This window comes from Crassostrea angulata, chromosome 7 (genome assembly GCF_025612915.1).
Source record: "Crassostrea angulata isolate pt1a10 chromosome 7, ASM2561291v2, whole genome shotgun sequence".
Taxonomy (NCBI): domain Eukaryota; kingdom Metazoa; phylum Mollusca; class Bivalvia; order Ostreida; family Ostreidae; genus Magallana; species Magallana angulata.
Window position 1 is genome coordinate 45,306,781 of NC_069117.1, and position 19,693 is coordinate 45,326,473.

At 31.9% G+C, this 19,693-nt stretch overlaps 2 protein-coding genes across 2 annotated transcripts; both read right to left on the reverse strand.

The window, feature by feature from the left end:
* Positions 1–1,623: 1,623 nt before the first annotated feature.
* On the reverse strand, positions 1,624–7,101 carry LOC128156109 (uncharacterized). The gene is made up of 2 exons (XM_052818119.1): positions 6,990–7,101; positions 1,624–3,991 (listed from the first exon to the last, which is right to left on the reverse strand). The coding sequence occupies exon 2, from the start codon at positions 3,988–3,990 to the stop codon at positions 2,350–2,352; it is 1,641 nt and encodes a 546-aa protein (XP_052674079.1). The 5' UTR covers position 3,991; positions 6,990–7,101; the 3' UTR covers positions 1,624–2,349.
* Positions 7,102–12,740: 5,639 nt separating this feature from the next.
* Positions 12,741–16,259, reverse strand: LOC128156093 (uncharacterized). The gene is made up of 2 exons (XM_052818093.1): positions 16,134–16,259; positions 12,741–14,554 (listed from the first exon to the last, which is right to left on the reverse strand). Exon 2 carries the CDS (start codon positions 14,551–14,553, stop codon positions 12,913–12,915), a length of 1,641 nt encoding a protein of 546 aa, XP_052674053.1. The 5' UTR covers position 14,554; positions 16,134–16,259; the 3' UTR covers positions 12,741–12,912.
* Between the last annotated feature and the right edge of the window lie 3,434 nt (positions 16,260–19,693).

Sequence of the window (19,693 nt, forward strand, 5' to 3'; positions counted from 1 at the left end):
AAGGCAGGCGTTACACATGTAAAACATATAGCATATGAAGTTATACCGGGTTTTTTACCAAGTTCTTATATTGTTGATATTATTCAAGAGTATGACCCTGATGTAAATGTATTGGCTATCAAGGAAAATTACAGAACTCTTTTAGAAAGCATTCCGAGGGAATGGACAGAATATGTAAAAGAAAAGGAGTTTCACAACATGGCTTTTCTTGCAGACTTTTGTGTAAAATATGAAAATCAATCTATAGTTTTTAGTACATGTACTGTTAAAATATTTTACAAATTTCTGCTACACAAATTGTTTCAACATCCTGTATCAAATAGTTTTTGGAAAGAAAAATTTAATATTGATGATTCTGATGTATTTTTCAAAAGATGGGGTACATTATCGGAGTCTTATAAACCACCTGAAATTATTGAATTAGATTTTAAGATGTATCACAATGCAATATTTACATATGAAAAATTATTTAAAATCGGCAAAACAGAATCAAATTGTTGTCCAATTTGCTCATTACAAAATGAAGATATTATTCATTTATTTATTGGCTGTAATGAATTACATGAATTTATAAACAAATTTGTTGTGTATCATTTAGAAACATTATTCAAAGATGTAGATGTAAATATTTTCAATACTTTAAGATTTGATGAGATGTTTTTCTCATCATTGTCAACGGGTATAAAAAATGTAAATACATTTTTTGTTAATTTCTTTTTATCAATATGTAGATTAAGTATATACAAACGACGACAACTGTTTATCAAAAGTCAACAGAAGATGGATGTTACTAAATTTTGTAAATACATGTTAAGACAATTTATTTCATATAATCATTACCAATTGTGTATCAAGGAAAACAGAAGAAATATTTTCTCCAAATTATTTTTGAACAGAAATCCTCTAGTTAAAGAAACGGAGGGTGTGTTGATATTTATTTTTTAATACTTGTCCTTTTGTATAAATTCATTTGTTTATTAGACATTGCTGTTTTTAAGAATTGATATGTACAGTGTGTATTATGTTGAATATCAATAAAAGATAAAAAAAAATAAAAAAAAAAAAAAAAAAAGAGCGCTGGCACGGTACGCCAGAGGCCCTGGGTTCGAGTCCCGGTTGAGACTTGACTTTTCATCACCTGTGACATAAGTATTTCGCCAAATGTCCAGTTCATGCTCTACATATGTTCACGCAGAAATTGGGACGTAATTCAAATCCATTGTTTCAAGTCATAGCCGGACACCATGTTTTATATTTTTTTGTCGCAAAACAGCTGTGTTCCGCGATATCTTTCATTGATCTTGATTTAAAAGTTATATTATACAAGGGGCATAGTTTTGGTATTGGTGCTGGGACTCATGCAGCAAGAACGGGGTACTCTAAAACTCTATGGGGAGATGGGGAGATGGAATTTAGATGCTTAAGTACATAAGACTGGACAGTTATCGCTTTTGAATTTTCTTTTATGTTCTTCTTTTGCAGAGGATTAGTTAAAAGGCTGGATCTATCTATCAACAAATACAGGTCAGAAGTTATCTGCTTTATTGTTTACGTCTCAATTTCATTTTTTTAAAGACGATACATGTATAAATGTTTATATATAATTAGAAAATCATTGAAAATACGTTGGAGAATCAAAGCACAACTCTCTCCTCACAATAATATTTCGACAGTTTAGGTTATCCTAACAGTGTAAATTTTTGACCGTTTATTTTTAGGTATTTTCCAAAAGGAACAGACATTAATGAATAGGGTGTTGGCTATCTGTTAACCTTGATTAAAGAAAACAAAAAATGATGTTTGATATGAAGGAGTTCAGTGAATGTCTGAATTTTTTGAGATATAATAATTTGATATCACCTTTTTTAACTTATGATATCTGTAACAGGTTTTATATAAATTACTGTTGAACCTGTATCTAAAGAATCATTTGGTTTTGTTTATTCTCTTCGTTAGCGTTATTTATCGAATTCTTGCAATATATACAAATCTTTGAAGAAAGAATCCAAGAAGAAATAAATGTTTCTTATTCATGAATGATCATCCACAATTACTTGTAATAAAACAAATATGCCCCAGTCTCTAATGAACTAGACAATATAATATCCCTGTAAAATCAGTTTCTAAAAATACATTTAATTTTCTGAACGATACACAAATTCGTACAAACCCATTTGTATAGAGATTCATATTCCAATTCTACATATAGATGTATGGTCAACAAAGCAGAAAAACACATCTATATTTTTTATTTCTCTCCAGTGATAATGAGACTAATTCGTGCCACGCCCATCACTCATACAAAATAAACAGCATGCGACTCTCGTAATTAATCATGACATTGCTGATTCATGAATTAAATGGATATTTAGTGTTCATAAAATAAACCTCCATGCACTCTGAATGTTGACCTATCTTAGCTTTGAAAGTACAAGATGGGTTTATATGGAACCAAAATATACGAAATCCCGCATCATGCAATTTCTGTAGAAGAATCACGTGATCAGCCACTGTTCCTTTCGAATGGAATTCTAGATAAAACTGAGAAACATCGGCTAGCTGGTTTGTTCTTAACATCTGAGGTGTCGACGGCCATTCGGCTCCCTCTGTGTCACCCTTCATAACAGCAATAGGAACTTTATCATGCTTCAGATCTTTTCTGATTTTATCAAGAGGAGCTACATAGCCCGATCCAAACTTTTTGTACGTGTCCCCTATTCCTCTGTTGTAAAACCAAACTTTTTCAGAATGTTTAAAATCTTTCTTATTCATGGTAGGGTCAAAGGAATGCAGATTACAGTTGTAGGTGTTGGCCATGTCATCGTCAAACGAGAAGTCATGGTTTATACCAAATGAGTAAACGATACATGGGTTTCTGTCAATCTTCAGCATCATATCATGACATACATCCCACCCACCGTCCAACACTTTCCCAATTCGTACGATCTGTTTGCACAAAAACTGGGTCGTCATTAGATATCGGTAATACAAATCTTGTAATTCTTGAGTTGAAAGTTTACGAATCATGTCCTCTGAGGGTAGAATCATTTCTTTAAATATATGCTCCTTGTCTTCCAAAGACCTCTGAACGAAATAAATGGCGTAACACTTGTTGAATTTATTGACCCCTACACATTGGAACACCCTATCGTACCAGATGATACGCAAGCCTGCTTGAAACAATATTTGTAAGCGTTTTAATAACTTAATATAATCTTCTTTCTTAATAACTGAGGGATCAAAATGAAGTTCCAGAAGGAGTTGTTTTACTTTTCCAATGGACTTTTCTTCCACCATTTTATCAATGACTTCTAGTTCGGTATAAGTACTAATTGACAGAGTCAGCACGTCAATTACGGTATTTCCTACATCGTTCTTAGTTATCCAGCTTTGAAGGGAATCTGATTGAGAAAGAGGAGTTGTAAAAGTCCGACAATTATACCGCGCTTTTATATCTGATAGGAAAATGTTGTCATTAAACTTCTTGTTTGAAGAAAACACGACACAATTTTTACTGCTGGGCACAAAAGAAGGATCAGCACAAATATACCACCCATTTCGAGGAATTTGACCAATTCGCTCCTTGTATCCGCAGAAGTACTGAAGCGTTGTCACATAACGATGATACAAACATCTAACTGCATTATCTGGCAGTGACGTCAGTTCTTGTTCGTCTGGAATTAGCACCGGTTGTTCGCCATTCGTTGTATATTTTTCTGGAATGGTCGCGATGCAGTTATGGTCAGGATTTGGTTTGAAGGTCTTTGAATCTGTTTTTGTTTTGAATACTACATTGTTTCGAGTATTGGGTTTCTTTTCGTAGTTGATGAAGTTGTGGATGGAATACGGGGGATGTCCAAATTTTTCATAGACTTTTTCCATGACGTAAACTTTCTGGAAAGTACTACAACCACGATATTTGTAAGCTAGTAGCAAAACCACGCCAATGCCCACAACTGCCTTCAGCCACATATAGGGACGTCTGTTCATCCTGGAAGGGAGAAATCCTTGTTTTAATAAGATTATAACATTAATGGAATAAAAGAAGTTTATCTACAAAGTTGAAATGGAAGTGGATTAACATGAGTCAAAGTGATAATATTTATTTTCATGGATGCATACATGTGTCAGTTATTTTAGGGAATGGAATGGAAAAACTACGAAAATCATACCTTTTTTCACGGGTAACGATAGGAAAACTGATCGGCTAGAAGGTTTATATAACAAAAAACCCTAGTGGAACTTGTTATGATTGTGAGAACTTGTTGAGTGTGAGAACTTGCTTTAGTTTCCGATCATCGACAGATTTGGGATATGTTAATGGGTTGTATAAGAACAGAGTGTTAGTATCTGTTATAGATTTCCAGGGGAGTCAAGTAGCTTAAATGTCTCAAATTCTTGCAAAGAATTCATTCTTTGTGGTGAAGATTTTTTCCCCTAATACTGAAATTTTTTTGATTGGTATAAAAATTTGATAAACGGCGTTCTGAAATTCTTAATTGCGTGATTAAAAGTATAATCTCCACCTGCGAAAGACACAAATCTGAATCACAGTGAATTCGTGCAAGATTTACACCGTGTATTTTTTTTACTTTATAATTAATCAAATGTTTGGTCGCCTTCATAGTATTCGTCACTTGATAAATTTGCCCATATTGGCATTCTTTTTGAAGCATTGATCTTAATTTATTGAAAAGAAAAACGGGTTTTATTTGTAACCTTTTCAAAATTTAAAGTGTATTATAAACCAACCATGTAAGTCCACGTAGAAAGTACGTGAATATAAATCACCTTTTTAAGGTATCTGAGTCGTCATATTCGCTCCACGAGAGTTTATTATCTTTTTAGTATTAGTTTTTTTTGTATTGTGTATTTTAAATGTATATATACATGTACATTTAACACAGAAAGATTTTTTTTGGTATAACAAAACGTTCATAAAGCGGAAGGTTTTCTAGAGAAAAAAGGATTAAAATCACTAAAAATGATGACAAAAATAAAATCATTTAAAAATTAAAGTAGTTTTACTAAATATTTCAGTTATTTGTTAGAAACGCAAACTTTCAACGTTTTACATGCATGCATAAAAGCATTGTTCTTGGAATCAATATCAAAAAATTTGATTGATTGAGTAAAACTATGCAAATATCGAGAAAAAGTATGAAATTTATTAAGCCACATTTTGAGAATACATACTTCCTTTAAAGCTCTCTTTTAAAAAAATGCATCAATTATCCACATGTTCTCTCATGCCAATAACATACTGAGTACATAAATTTTTATATAAACAATATGCAATGAATTCACACAAGTCATTCCGAAATTGTTTATTTCAAATCAAAATCATTCACCGAAAAAGGAGCTAATTTCAAGTGCAAAAACTCAGTAAAAAATATGCGGTTTTATATAGAGTTTTTAAATCAGCAATTTCAATCTGATCATGGTGCATCTTTTAAAACAACTAGACTTTGACCCGTGCGTGCACGGGTTGACATTGTATATGATAATTGACATTTACGAAATAGATACATCGACACACTGTATTCTTGCCATTTACATAAAAAAAGCTTTAAGCCTACAATAATGCTATTAATATGTCGCCCGCTTGGATACGTGGGTTTTCTCCGGGTTCTCCGGCTTCTTCCCACAACAATCCTTGCCGACGAGAGATATTAATACAAGTTGTAGAACTTGTTTATCAATCGTTGTAAAATAAATAAAGTTCAAGTTTAATGCTATTAATTTCACTACACTCTGCTTAGTTAGAATAATTTAACTGTGTCTCGGGACAGGCCTATAACACAGTTAAAATGCCTCCCATATACCCGTAATGCAGCAAAAAATTGCAGAATCGCTCCGAAACGATTTTGGAAAAAATTAATGAAACTGCATTGAAAATAACAGTCAAATTATTCATAATAAACCATTCTGAGGCTGAAAATACCTTTCATCTAAAAATTAATTTCATATATTAATGAAGAATTCAACACTTTCTCAAGTAACGTTTTTCACTTGCTCCGAGTTGACATTCGGAACTATCGGGATTTTTCATATTAAATGCACTGAGTTAGAGGTATCTCCGGTATTTCCTTTGATGAACAGAATATATATATGACAAATTTTCAATGAAAATTTTCACGTATTTGTAATATCGTTTCTGAGTTTATCCATACAAATGTGATATTGTGGAGAAAAAAAAAACTAAAGAGCCTCCTGTATTTTAGCGTGACTGAAATGCGCGTGCGCAAGATTGTAAAATCCGAAAAATCCATATGAATATCGGATTTTTTCAAGGAATTTTCGTTGATTATTAATTAGCGAAGCTTGATTGAGAAAAAATAAAAACAAATTGGTAATCTTCTAGTGCATATTATGTTTAAAATATAAAAAAAACAAATGACAATACTCTTCCGATTTCTCGTTTTTATAGCCCAAAAAATTCGAATCTATTATTTTAATATAGTAGTATAGATATTAGTTAATATTTTCCTCAGTTAAAAAACTGGTAACCAAAGTAAATACAACGAAAACTGATTTTTAGTGCAAATAGTATAGGTAAAATTAAATGTCCCCTGACAGGGGGATAATCACTTCCTCCATGTATGTTTTAAGTATTGCTTGTCCTTAGATTTCAATTTTAACGATTTCATTCGTAACAAATTCTTGATACAACGACATTTTAAAAGTTGTTTTAAAAAATTCTTGTGAGGTAAATAAATATTTTGTAAATCTGGAACGAATGCATTTTTTTTAACTTATTTTTTTCAAACACACTAAGAAAAGCAAAGAAAAATGATTTTCTTTTTTCTTTTTATCTTTTATATTTTTTTACGGTTTTGTCAGTTGAATTGACAAGTATAAAAATACAAAATAGGCTTTATATCTTCATAGCTGGAGAAGTGATGCCTTAGATGTGCAAAACATTATTTTACTTTTACTTACATAATTTACTTTAAATTGTAAGCATATCGATCAACCAAGCAACATACCTGAATATTCCTGTGCTATACAACTGCAGGACAAACTAGTTCATAGAAATAAATATCAAACAGAATGATTTATTTAATATAAAATAATTTCAAAATCGTCGCAGAGCACCAGGACGTGGAGTCAATCTCAACAGGAACTTGATCTGCAGTATCCTACATATGAAGTAGGGGAAATCCACAATAAAGTGGCCCGGGATAAAATTCCTGACCAAGCCATTTGATTATTTCCGGAGAGCTACGATTGCTGGCGATCAAAATCAAGATGTTCATAATTCGGCAAACGAGTATCATGATCTTAATTAAGAAAATATACGTCGATCGAACTAGGTCAAACTTTTGATTGCGATTTGTATAAAATCAGTTCACATCTTGATATGTGTCAATTAAACAACGTCAAAATGATTTTTCAAACGGCAATAAAGTAGAAATGATAAAACGTTTGTGTTTTCATTTAGAAAAGTTAAAATTAAGATTTTATTCGTTTATTAATATAAGCACATGAACTTTATGTTATTATATGATGACGGATGAAACATAGAAACAAATGAATGACACACATATTGCTGTTTTTTCACTTCACATAGTTCTGCGCGTTATCTTAATTATCTATAGGCAATTTAAAATCATCAATTATTTAAAATGTGTGCTAATTTTGGTCAAGTTAAGCTTGCATTGAAATCAGAAGTATCCGTCAGTGCTTAAATATTACGGGAAAATAACAATTTTTAAAATATTTTCTACATTAAACAACACTAAAAAGCCTATGTTAATGAATTTATATAATTATTAAGTGTCCAAAATTATAAAGAACGGTATAATCTGGGGAAATATCTCCACTTTATAGCTTTTAAGATAAATTCTCTGTAAATATCAACATTCGTTGGCCACGCCTAGTCACATATTTTCTTCATACATGTATTTCGTATTTTGATACCCTTTGATGAATAAAGATGCAAAACACCTTAAAGGGTTGTATGGTGACCGGTTGCCAAGGTCGCAGGCACATAGATTTAGAAATCGTTGTTTTAAGCTTATTTGAACACAAATTGTAAGAGATTGCAGCAGTTTAAGCTATACAGAGTAAAACAATGGCCTACAATATTTTGTGAATTTTTAAATTTTTGAAAATTTTCCGTGGGCAAATGAATGGTTTAATAGTGTAACCAGAATAACTAAAAAGCAAATTAAAAATAACATCTTTTCATTTTATTCAAACATAAATAGCTTTAAACGGAAGAATCTAAACTGTTGTTTTAGTTTGACAACAAAGATAGTATTACTGAAGATTAAATTCGTTGCTATAGTAACAACAACTAAAAAACACAAAAATCTGCATATGTTGAGGTACTTTTGAAGACTGTTGCCTATTACAGGATCATGATACTTTAAAATAAATTGATCAGAATGAGTAAATATGTCCTCAACTTAAATACAATATCAGTTGAAGTGGAGCAAAAGAAATGGCCGTTGCTATGACGTTTTGAACAATTAAGATTTTTTTTTATGATTTCCTCAAGTCCACATATTTCTTTAGCAACGGCAATTTAGAGATACTGAATAATGCTTGAATATATATGATATAAAATTTTTGCAAGTTTCCCACGAAAAGCAAATAAAAAATGGTTCTAGATATTAATCAAAACAAGCATTAGAGCTTGAAAGAATCACTACTGTTTTCTTCATTTTTTCTTATTTTAACCTTGTTACCATAGCAACAAGTGCCAAATTTTTATTTAACATGTATATTTTAAATAAAGCTAAATATCTATGAGGTTAGTTCAATGATAACTACTATAATATTTAAAAGATATCAAAAAGTTATGTTTTTGAAAATAATTTTCGGTTTTCAGGTAATATTTTTATGATTTTGATTTGCCCACCAATGTTTTTCTATAATTTGAAAGAATATGGGTGGATAAGGCGTGCAAAATGTCCATACACGGTCGGACAGGCTACTGAAAAATTAAAATATTAATAAATCTTATCTATTTTTTTTTTAAATCATTTAAAACAATATATGTTTAACATATTATTGGTTTTAAACCTATTAATATGTTTAATACTACTCAAACAGGCGTATACGTATCAAAACCTACAAATAGTGTAATTTTGTAGAACTTTTAGGCATTTTCTTTTATAGAGTTGGTCTGGGCTCCATATTTTTCTCATAGTCTAATTAAGGTCTAATGGAAAACAAAACGATTTCAATCAACAAAAACGTGGAGAGATATATACATTACAAATATTATTTTGTATCCCAACAATTGAACGTTTTGAAAAATAATACGTCCGTAAATTCGTAGTCAAAGTGAAGCATAATATTTAAAGAGCCTATTTTGTTGTGTCTGGTATGGCTCAGTGGTTAGAGTTCCTAACATAAGGTAACCTTATATATCTAGGGTTTTTATGGTATGGATTCGATACCACCAAAATTTCATGCAATTTTTTTTTTCGTATTTTTTATAAAATATATTAAAAACTGAATATAGTTAGAAATTGTGCTTTGGCAAACTCATATTATGATATATTTGATTAGATTTAATTGGGAAAAAATAAATTCAAAATTGTATTTCACGACTAAACCGAATGGGCATTTGCACCATCTCATTCCCCCATCTTCTTGTCTATATAGTCAATGTAATATTTTATATTTCATAACTTAGTTAAGCTGCAATTACTTTCAATATTGCTTTGAAGATGCTAAGATTTGCCATTTATCTATTTTTGGGATCTGTTACCATATGGCAACGGTAGCTTTTAGGAAAAAAATATTGCATCTTGCTACTTAGTGTATCAATATGTATCATTGTATGCAATATATAGAAAATTGGTATCTATCCTATAGAATTTCAAAAAATCCTGTAGGAAGTAAATTTCCAAAATTTCCTATCGGAGTTAAGTTTTTCCTGCAGGAATTCGATTCAGACAGACAATTTTTCTTTAGGAAATTATTATTTCTATCTATCTTATATGACTTTTATTCAGATTCTATTGGAATTTAAATTTCTGTCGGAAGTTTTTGAATTCCAGAGAAAAATTCAAAATATTCTATAGAAAAGTTGATTTTCCAATCAAATCTAGAATCAAAGTACTGAAGTACTGAGGGAGTTGATTTTATCGATTGTTATTTATTCAAAATCAACGATATGTGATTTTGCAGGGCAAGAAGTATCAGTAATCGAAATATTTCTGGGAAATTGTATGGTTCCAGGCAACCAAACGCTCGGCTGTCTCCGTTTATCTCCGACAAGCAAGAGAGACTCTGTTTTGTCGGATATTAACGAAGACAGCCAAACATCTGGTTGAACGAGACTACATTGAACTCTAGCGTAGGAATACAAACGACTTTGAAAAATATCTAAACTGTTTGTACAATTTAAAATCTTACTATTTTCATGGTATTAATAAATAAGTTTTCTTGAAAAACAATGCTTCAGAATACATAGCATCGAATTTATCTATTATTTTCAAGAACTAAGTGTTGTCAGCGGTATTGATTTGTGCTTAGGTCCAAACACTGTTTCATTTTCGCTTTGCCCGAGTAAGTGCATAGGAGAGTTGATTAAAATCAACTCCCAAAAATTAATTTTTTACCGAAATTTAATTTTTAGAGATAATTATCTTACATGACATATGAGATACTAGTACAATAATAATAAAGGTTGTTATAAACTCTATAACACTGGTCTATGAATTTTTTCTTTCTTCGATACACGCAGCTTAGATGGGTGCAAAATATGCCGCCTTGGCATTGGTATGATTATCCTACACAGTAGTAATTATAAACAACATACATATAGACACAAACTGTGTACAAAGGATGACTGCACTTAGGCCAGGTTTTTTGCGTTTTTGCGTTTATTTCTTAACCTAATATCACTTTTGTTTATTTCATTAAAGAGTCTTCTCAATTTCCAACATAAATTAAGATTTGAGACTGTAACACAATAAACTTATTCTATGTTTTCCCCCTTTAAAACTTTCAAAAAGGAGAATGTTTGCTTATCTACCCTTGATCAAACGTATTATTGATATTAATAGGCGATGGAGGTGAATCTGACACGATCAGTATATTTATTACTAACATTAGACTAGCATGAATAGCAATGGCACGTGTGAAAAATAACTTCACCATAGCCCTTTCTATTCTATATGGAACAAGTATACAATAGTTTACTTTGATTTCAACAATACGACAACGCCTATGTAAGTATAGAAGATTTTAATCAATGCTTGACAACTTAACGTGTTTGGAAACATTGTCCTAGTTCGCAGATGACATGCTACCTTACACGTCACGTGATAGAAGTTACCTGAGATGAGAAATCACGTGGTGAATTATGATATTCAACATGCATCAACCCATGGTTACAACTACATGCGCTGACTATGTATGAGATCAGTTAAATTGGGCGTCCTCATTATCGTATGGAGATTCAAGCAACCACAATGAACCCTATCTTTGAAAACAAATTTGTCCATTCAATTTTATTTAGACCAGGAACTACAGACTTGCAGGGTCGATACATAGAAGAACAGATAGTGATCTATTAGTGGACCCGCCAAGCCTAAGGATCACACCAGATTCGGTACAGAGAAGAGAAGACAGTGGCTTTCAAGTGGACTTACCCAGCATACGGATCAATTAAGAGTCGTTACATAGAAGAACAGATAGTGGCCTATCAGTGGACCCACAAAGCCAAAGAATCGCACCAGGTGCAGTACAAAGAGAAATGACAGTGGCCTTTCAGTGGACTCACCATGCCAATTGACTACAGTAAAGAATTTTATAGCCAGTGTTTGCAAGGTACTAGTAATGGGATACAATCACCCAAAACGTCTGTAACTATTTGTCTATATCAGACGGTATTCTTTTGGGGGCATGGATCATATAAAGGTTAAAAACAAGAGTTGGGCCAATGATTATGTCAATTTGAGAAGCAAGTTGCCAAATCATAAACAGAATTCCTTCACCTTATAGTAACATCAGGATTTACAAATGTCCATCAAATTGCAAAGGTAAAATGGCTTTTTGATATTTACTTTTATCTATTCAGAAAAGTTTCATTTAGAAGCTCATCATTTGTTAAAATATTAATCATTTGAAAAAAAAAATATGCGTAAAATTCATGGGGAATCAGCATGGTAGAATTATTACGAGTCCTTCCGTCACCTCATAGAAACGTCAATTTATAATGGCAGAAGCCAGTGAAAAAACATTGTATTAGAGAAATTGCTGCTAATTTCCTGGTATCAAAAACTACATTTCAGCCATTTCGTAGGAAACAAGCAACCACGTCTTTTGTTAAATTCTGTTTTGCCTTTAACCAAGGTTAAAAGTGCAAGCAGTTTCCCTGTCACATCATCCATTTTTGTGCTAGTCATGTAGGGGAAATTATCCCAGAATTAAGTGTAAAACGGAAGTCAGATAAAAACCAACGGTCTATCAACCGCTGTTCAGGTCGAGCCAATAAGGCATGAAATACAGGGCCTCAGTTTTTCTAAATATCTTCTAGATGGTTTTTGCTATGGATTTCGCTTGGTTTGTGTGGCCCCGCCTACTAAATTCATATCTGATAATAACAAATTTGTTAAATCTGAAGTGATTTAAAACTACATAGATAAAAGTCATACCTCTTAAGAACCACCATTTGTACATTTTGTTACATCCCCAATAGGCAAATCTGAACCGGGAAAGTTTCTAATTGTTCAGGACTTATCCTGATACACAAATTCACACAAACACATTCTTATAGAGATTTATATTCCAATTCTACATAGACATGTATAGTAAACGAAGCATAAAAACACAGACATATTTTATGTATTCCTCTAGTGATAATGAGATGAATTTGTGCCAGGCCAATCACTCATACAAAATAAATAGCAAGCAACCCTCGTGATCAATGATTACATTGCTGATTCATGAATTAAATGGATATTTAGTGTTCATGAAATAAACCTCCATGCATTGTGAAAGTTGACCTATTTTAGCTTTGAAAGTACAAGTTGGGTTTATATGGAACCAAAATATACGGAATCCCGCATCGTGCATTTTCTTTAGAAGAATCACGTGATCAGGCACCTTTCCATCCGAATGCAATTCTAGATAAAACTGAGAAACATCGGCTAGCTGGTTTGTTCTTAACATCTGAGGTGTCGACGGCCATTCGGCGGCCTCTGTGTCACCCTTCATTACAGCAATAGGAACTTTATCATGCTTCAGATCTTTTCTGATTTTATCAAGAGGAGCTACATAACCCGATCCAAACTTCTTGTACGTGTCCCCTATACCTCTGTTGTAAAACCAAACTTTTTCGGAATGTTTAAAATCGTTCTTATTCATTGTGGGATCAAAAGAATGTATATTACAGTTGTAGGTGTTGGCCATGTCATCGTCAAACGAGAAATCGTGGCTTATACCAAATGAGTAAACGATACAAGGGTTTCTGTCGATCTTCAGCATCATATCATGACATACATCCCACCCACCGTCCAACACTTTCCCAATTCGTACGATCTGTTTGCACAAAAACTGGGTCGTCATTATATATCGGTAATACAAGTCTTGTAATTCTTGAGTTGGAAGTTTACGAATTTCGTCCTCTGAGGGTAGAATTATTTCTTTAAATTGATGCTCCTTTTCTTTTAAAGACCTCTGAACAAAATAAATGGCGTAACACTTGTTGAATTTATTGACCCCTACACATTGGAACACCCTATCGTACCAGATGATACGCAAGCCTGCTTGAAACAACATTTGTAAGCGTGTTAATAACTTAATATAATCTGTTTTCTTGGTAACTGAAGGATCAAAATGAAGTTCCAGAAGGAGTTGTTTTACTTTTCCAATGGACTTTTCTTCCACCATTTTATCAATGACTTCTAGTTCGGAATAAGTACTAATTGAGAGAGTCAGCACGTCAATTACGGTATTTCCTACGTTGTTCTTAGTAATCCAGCTTTGAAGGGAATCTGATTCAGAAAGAGGAGTTGTAAAAGTCCGACAATTATACCGCGCTTTTATATCTGATAGGAAAATGTTGTCATTAAACTTCTTGTTTGAAGAAAATACGACACAATTTTTACTGCTGGGCACAAATGATGGGTCTGCACAGATATACCATCCATTTCGAGGAATTTGACCAATGCGCTCCTTGTATCCGCAGAAGTATTGAAGCGTTGTCACATAACGATGATACAAACATGTGACTACATTTTCTGGCAGTGACGTCAGTTCTTGGTCGTCTGGAATTAGCACCGGTTGTTCGCCATTCGTTATATATTTCTCTGGAATGGTCGCGATGCAGTTATGGTCAGGATTTGGTTTGAAGGTCTTTGAATCTGATTTCGTTTGGAATACTACATTGTTTTGAGTATTGGGTTTCCTTTTGTAGTTGATGAAGTTATGGACAGAATACGGTGGATGTCCGGATTGTTCATAGACATTTTTCATGACGTAAACTTTCTGGAAAGTACTACAACCACGATATTTGTAAGCCAGAAACAAAACGACGCCAATGCCTACAACTGCCTTCAACCACATATAGGGACGTTTGGTCATCCTAGAATCGAAGGAACCTTGTTTAAATAAGATTATAACATTTATGGAATAAAAGAAGTATATCTACAAAGTTGATATGGAAGTGGATTACCTTCAGTCGAAGTGATAATATTTATCCTTATGGATGCATATATGTGTAAGTTATTCTATTTAGGGAATGTAATGTTAAAACTACAAAAATCATACCCTTCCACAGTGGTAACGACAGAAAAAACTGATCAACTAGAAGATGTCTAAAATGAAAAAAAACATCTAGTGGAACTTGTTACGATTGTGAGAACTTGTTGAGTGTGAAAACTTGCTACAGTTTCTGATCATCGACAGATTTGGTGTATGTTACTGGTTTTTTTTTTATCAGAACAGAGTGTTAGTAACCGTTTTAGATTTTCAGAAGAATAGCTTCCCTATTTATTGCAAAGAATTAGTGATGAAGATTTTTCTTTTTCCCTAATACTGAAATGTTTTTGATTGGTATAAACTTTGAAAAAAGGCGTTCCAAAAATTCTTCATTGCGTGATTAAATGTATAACCCCCACCAAAGAAAAGCTACATGTAAAAAATACGAATTTAAGATTAACACTTCTTTTTTCTTTCTAATTCCACTATTTTTTTGTCGCCTCCCTACCTACTCGTCACGCAATAAATTTATGCATTTTGGCATTTTTGACGCATTGATATCAATTTATTAAAAAAGGAAAAAAAATGGGTTTTATATGCTACCTTTTTCCAAAAATCAAAGTGTATTGTAAATCAATCATGTAGATGTAACACATGAACACTCTCCATTGTTCCATTTAATAAAAATCAATGTACTTTAAATCATGTTCATTCTAACAAGACTCGATTGAAATTCGACGTTAAAAATATGTAAAAATAAATAACCGAATTATTAATCTTTTAAAGTATCTGACTCGTCATGTTCACTACGCATTTAATCATTTTCTTTTTAGTAGATTTTTTTGTATTATGTATTTTAAATGTATATATACATTTAGCACAGATATTTTAAGTATTACAAAACATCCATCATCTTTCAAAAAATCAATATAAAATTAGTAAACAGTGAATGTTTTTCTTCAGGGAACTATATTTTCGTGCGGAAGGTTTCTTACAGGAAAAATGATTAAAATCATGCATTCTTTTAAAATTTATAAACACTAATTTGACTCAATATTTCAATTTTATTTGTTATGAACGCATATTTTCAACGTTTTGCATGTTTGAAACATATTTCATGCATAGAGGCATTGTTTCTAGGAATCAATATTGAACAATTTAATTGATTTTCAGTGTAAAATTATGCAAATATAAAAAAAAAGTCTTAAAGTCTGAAATTATTAAGTCAAATTTTGAGAATATTACCTTTAAAGCTATCTTTAAAAAATGCATCTCACTCCCATGTTACATACTGAGTACATAAATATCTATATTGGCAAATATTAAGTTGTACTGACAAATATAAAATGACAAAATAGGCTCTTTATTTAATAGCTCAAAAAGTGATGCCTTAGATGTGCAAAACATTATTTTACTTTTATTTATATTAAACTGTAAGCATATCTATAAACCAAAAAACATACCTGAATATTCCTGTGCTATACAACTGCAAGACAAACTAGTTCATAGAAATAAATATCAAACAGAATGATTTATTTAATATAAAATAATTTCAAAATCGTCGCAGAGCACCAGGACGTAGAGTCAATCTCAACAGGAACTTGATCTGCAGTATCCTACATATGAAGTAGGGGAAATCTACAACAAAGTGGCCCGGGATAAAATTCCTGACCAAGCCATTTGATTATTTCCGGTGAGCTACGATTACTAATGATCAAAATCAAGATGTTCAATATTCGGCAAACAAGTATCATGATTTTAATTAAGAAAAAATATACGTCGATCGAACTAGGTCAAACTTTTAATTGCGATTTGTATAAAATCAGTTCACATCTTGAAATGTGTCATTTAAACAACGTCACATTGATTTCGCAAAAGGCAAGTAAAGTAGAAATGATAAAATGTTTGGTTTTTTCAATTAGAAAAGATGAATTAATATTTTATTCGTTCATTGATAAAATTACATCAACCTTATGTAACCTTATAATTAGACAATTATTTAGTGTCTAAAATTACAGAGAATTGTGTAATCTGGGGAATATCTCCACTTTATAGCTTTAAATAACCGAAATGGTATTCTATTATTTGTTTTCTGCTACTTTTATTGCATACCTGGCATTCAACCATTTCCACCCATGGCCACCCATGGCCTTCCATCTATCTATCTATCTGTCTATCTGTCTGTCTGTCTGTCTGTCTGTCTGTCTGTCTGTCTGCCTGTCTGTCTGTCTGTCTGTCTGTCTGTCTATCTATCTAACTGTCTGTCTGTCTATCCATCTATCTATCTATCTATCTATTTATCTCAGGTTTAAATCAATCTGTAATTAGCAGTGCCGGGTAATTAATACAGTGCCAAGGTGGTATTTTTGGCACCCGCATAAGTTGCAGTTTCGTAAAAATTAATATATACCACACAATACACCATTGTCATGAAAATATAGTGTATCTCATCTGACAGGTGAGATATTTAAGTTGAAAAATTTATATTTCATACGATAATAATATTTCCCATTGGAGATATAATTTGTGACATGAAGTATTGAAAATCCTATAGGATTTTCAAAAAATGGAGGAGGAAAATTCAAAATATCCTTTAGAAAAGTTGGTTTTCCTATGAGAAAAATTAATTTTCTGCAGAAATTTAATTTTTGAAGGTAAATATCTTATCTGATAGATAAGATACTATTACAATAATAACAAAGGTTGTTATAAACTCTCTAACAATGGTTTATCATATTTTTTTTCGATACATATGTCTTAAACGGGTGTAAGAATGCCACCTTGGCACTTGTATAATTTTCCGACACGGTATTAAATATTATTAAACAATATACATATAGACACAAATTCTGTACAAAGGCTGACTGCACTTAGCCCCGGGTTTTGGGTCTTTTTTGGTCGATTCTTTTGCGTTTATTTTTTAAAGGGCATGGTTACGATTTTGGTCAAAATTAATTTTTCTGATTTTATTGTTTACAAAGGTTTAGTAAGGCATTTTTAATAGGCTCCAAAATTTGAGAGTCAATCGTTTATGTATTAGCTAGTTAAAGAGCTTACAATTCTTCGCTATGTAAACAAAGCTCTTGATTACAGTTTGAATGTTGCAGTGAAGATTTAAGTTTTAGACCGAAAAGAAATGTGTCAAACGTAAGAAACTGTTTGCTTATCCTTAACATGAATAAGATAGACAAATGAGCTTGTAAAAAGAATTTTTATTGGTATATTGAACATATGTTAACAAAAACAGGCCACGAGCCTTGTTTACAGGAAAGAATTGTGACCCCTGTACCCTGCTTATAATTCTGCGACCGACTCTCAAATTTCAATTTATTATCAGAAAAGCATTGTAATGATAAGCACAGAAATAAAATTTGACTAAAATCGTAACCTTTAACCTTATATCACTTTTGTTCATTTTATTAAAGAGTCTTGTCAATTTCCAACATAAATTGAGATTTTAGACCGTAATACAATAAACTAATTTTATGTCCCCCCCCCCCATATCACTTTCAAAAAAAGAGAATTTTTGCTTATCTGTCCTAGATCGAACGTACTATTGATATTAATAGGCATGAGAGGTGCCGTTTACATAATCGGAAAGATACTAAAATTAGACTAGCAAGTATAACAATGCCATGTGTGTAAAATAAGTTCACCGTAACTCCAGTTTGGTTTAATTCTAAAATTAAGGTGGATAAAAAGCCTGTGTTTTGTAAAGAATGGTACAGAAGAGGTGTTAAAATTGTGAAAGACTTTTTCTCTGAAAATGGATCATTTCTATCAAAATCTTATTTTGAAAAGAAATCCAATTTAAAATATGTTTTATGCAATACAAAAGTATGATCAGTGCTGTAGCAAAGTTTGTAAAAGGTTCAAAGCTTTGTATGGAAACCTACAGCAATATCATTGGTCCTGTTGTTCCTTTTCATTGTTTTGAAATTCTTTTAAACAAGAAATGTACCAAGCATATTTACAAACTAATTAATACAAATACAGTATGTATTGTACCAACATCAATTAGAAGATGGAATTACTTAGTACACTATAGTACAAAGAAGATATCCTGAATTAATTTTACAGGATGTGTTTAAAATATGTTTCAAGGTCACTACAGATTCTTCTATACAGTGGTTACAATATAGAACATTACATAGACTTCTTCCAGTGAAAGCTTACTTCAAAAAGCTAAAATTAGTTGATAATGTCACTCGTACTCTCTGCAAGAGTGAAGTTGAAACCATTGAACATATTTTCACATCTTGTCCTACTGTACTTGCTCTCTGGAATAGTTTGAGTTTGCATATTTACAATACTGTCTTAAAGAGAGTTGGTTTTAATGTAATCAATATATTATTCAGAGAGGCTCCTCTCTCAGAGTCAAATTTAGTCATTAACTTTCTAATCTTATTTACCAAACAGTACATTTTTCAATGTCTTTGTAATAAAAAAAAAACCCCAAACATTGCTGGGCTAATGTGTCATTTACATTTTAGATATGACACTGAAAGTTGTCTAGCAATTAGAAATTCTTTTTACAAACACATTAGAATATGGTCTGAAAGGAAAAATCTTTTCTGTAATATATAATGTATACAAGATCTAGAGCAGAAGTCATATAGTTTTTTTCTGATTGTATCAACTTTATAGTATAATTACTTATTATCTATGGTGTGTTTGTGTATGTTTGAATGTGAAAAATGTAATTACAAAAAATTGCATATAAAAAAAAACAAAAAGAAAAAACAAGTATACTATAGTTTATTATGGCTTCAACAATACGACAACGCCTATGCAAGTACAGAAGACTTAAAATCAATGCTTGACAACTTAACCTGATCGAAAACATTGTCCTAGTTGTCATATGAGGTGCTACCTTACATGTCACGTGATAGAATTTTGATTTATAAAGTTATAAAGAAATCACGTGGTGAATTATGATATTCAACATGCATCAACCCTTGAACACGAGAAAGGCAAGAAATACGACAAGGGCGGTGCCCGTAAGTAAGTAAAACGCCACCAA

Excerpts from the sequence above, each read along its gene's own strand:
- LOC128156109 (XM_052818119.1), bottom strand. The coding sequence starts at position 3,990 with ATGAACAGACGTCCCTATATGTGGCTGAAGGCAGTTGTGGGCATTGGC.
- LOC128156093 (XM_052818093.1), bottom strand. The coding sequence starts at position 14,553 with ATGACCAAACGTCCCTATATGTGGTTGAAGGCAGTTGTAGGCATTGGC.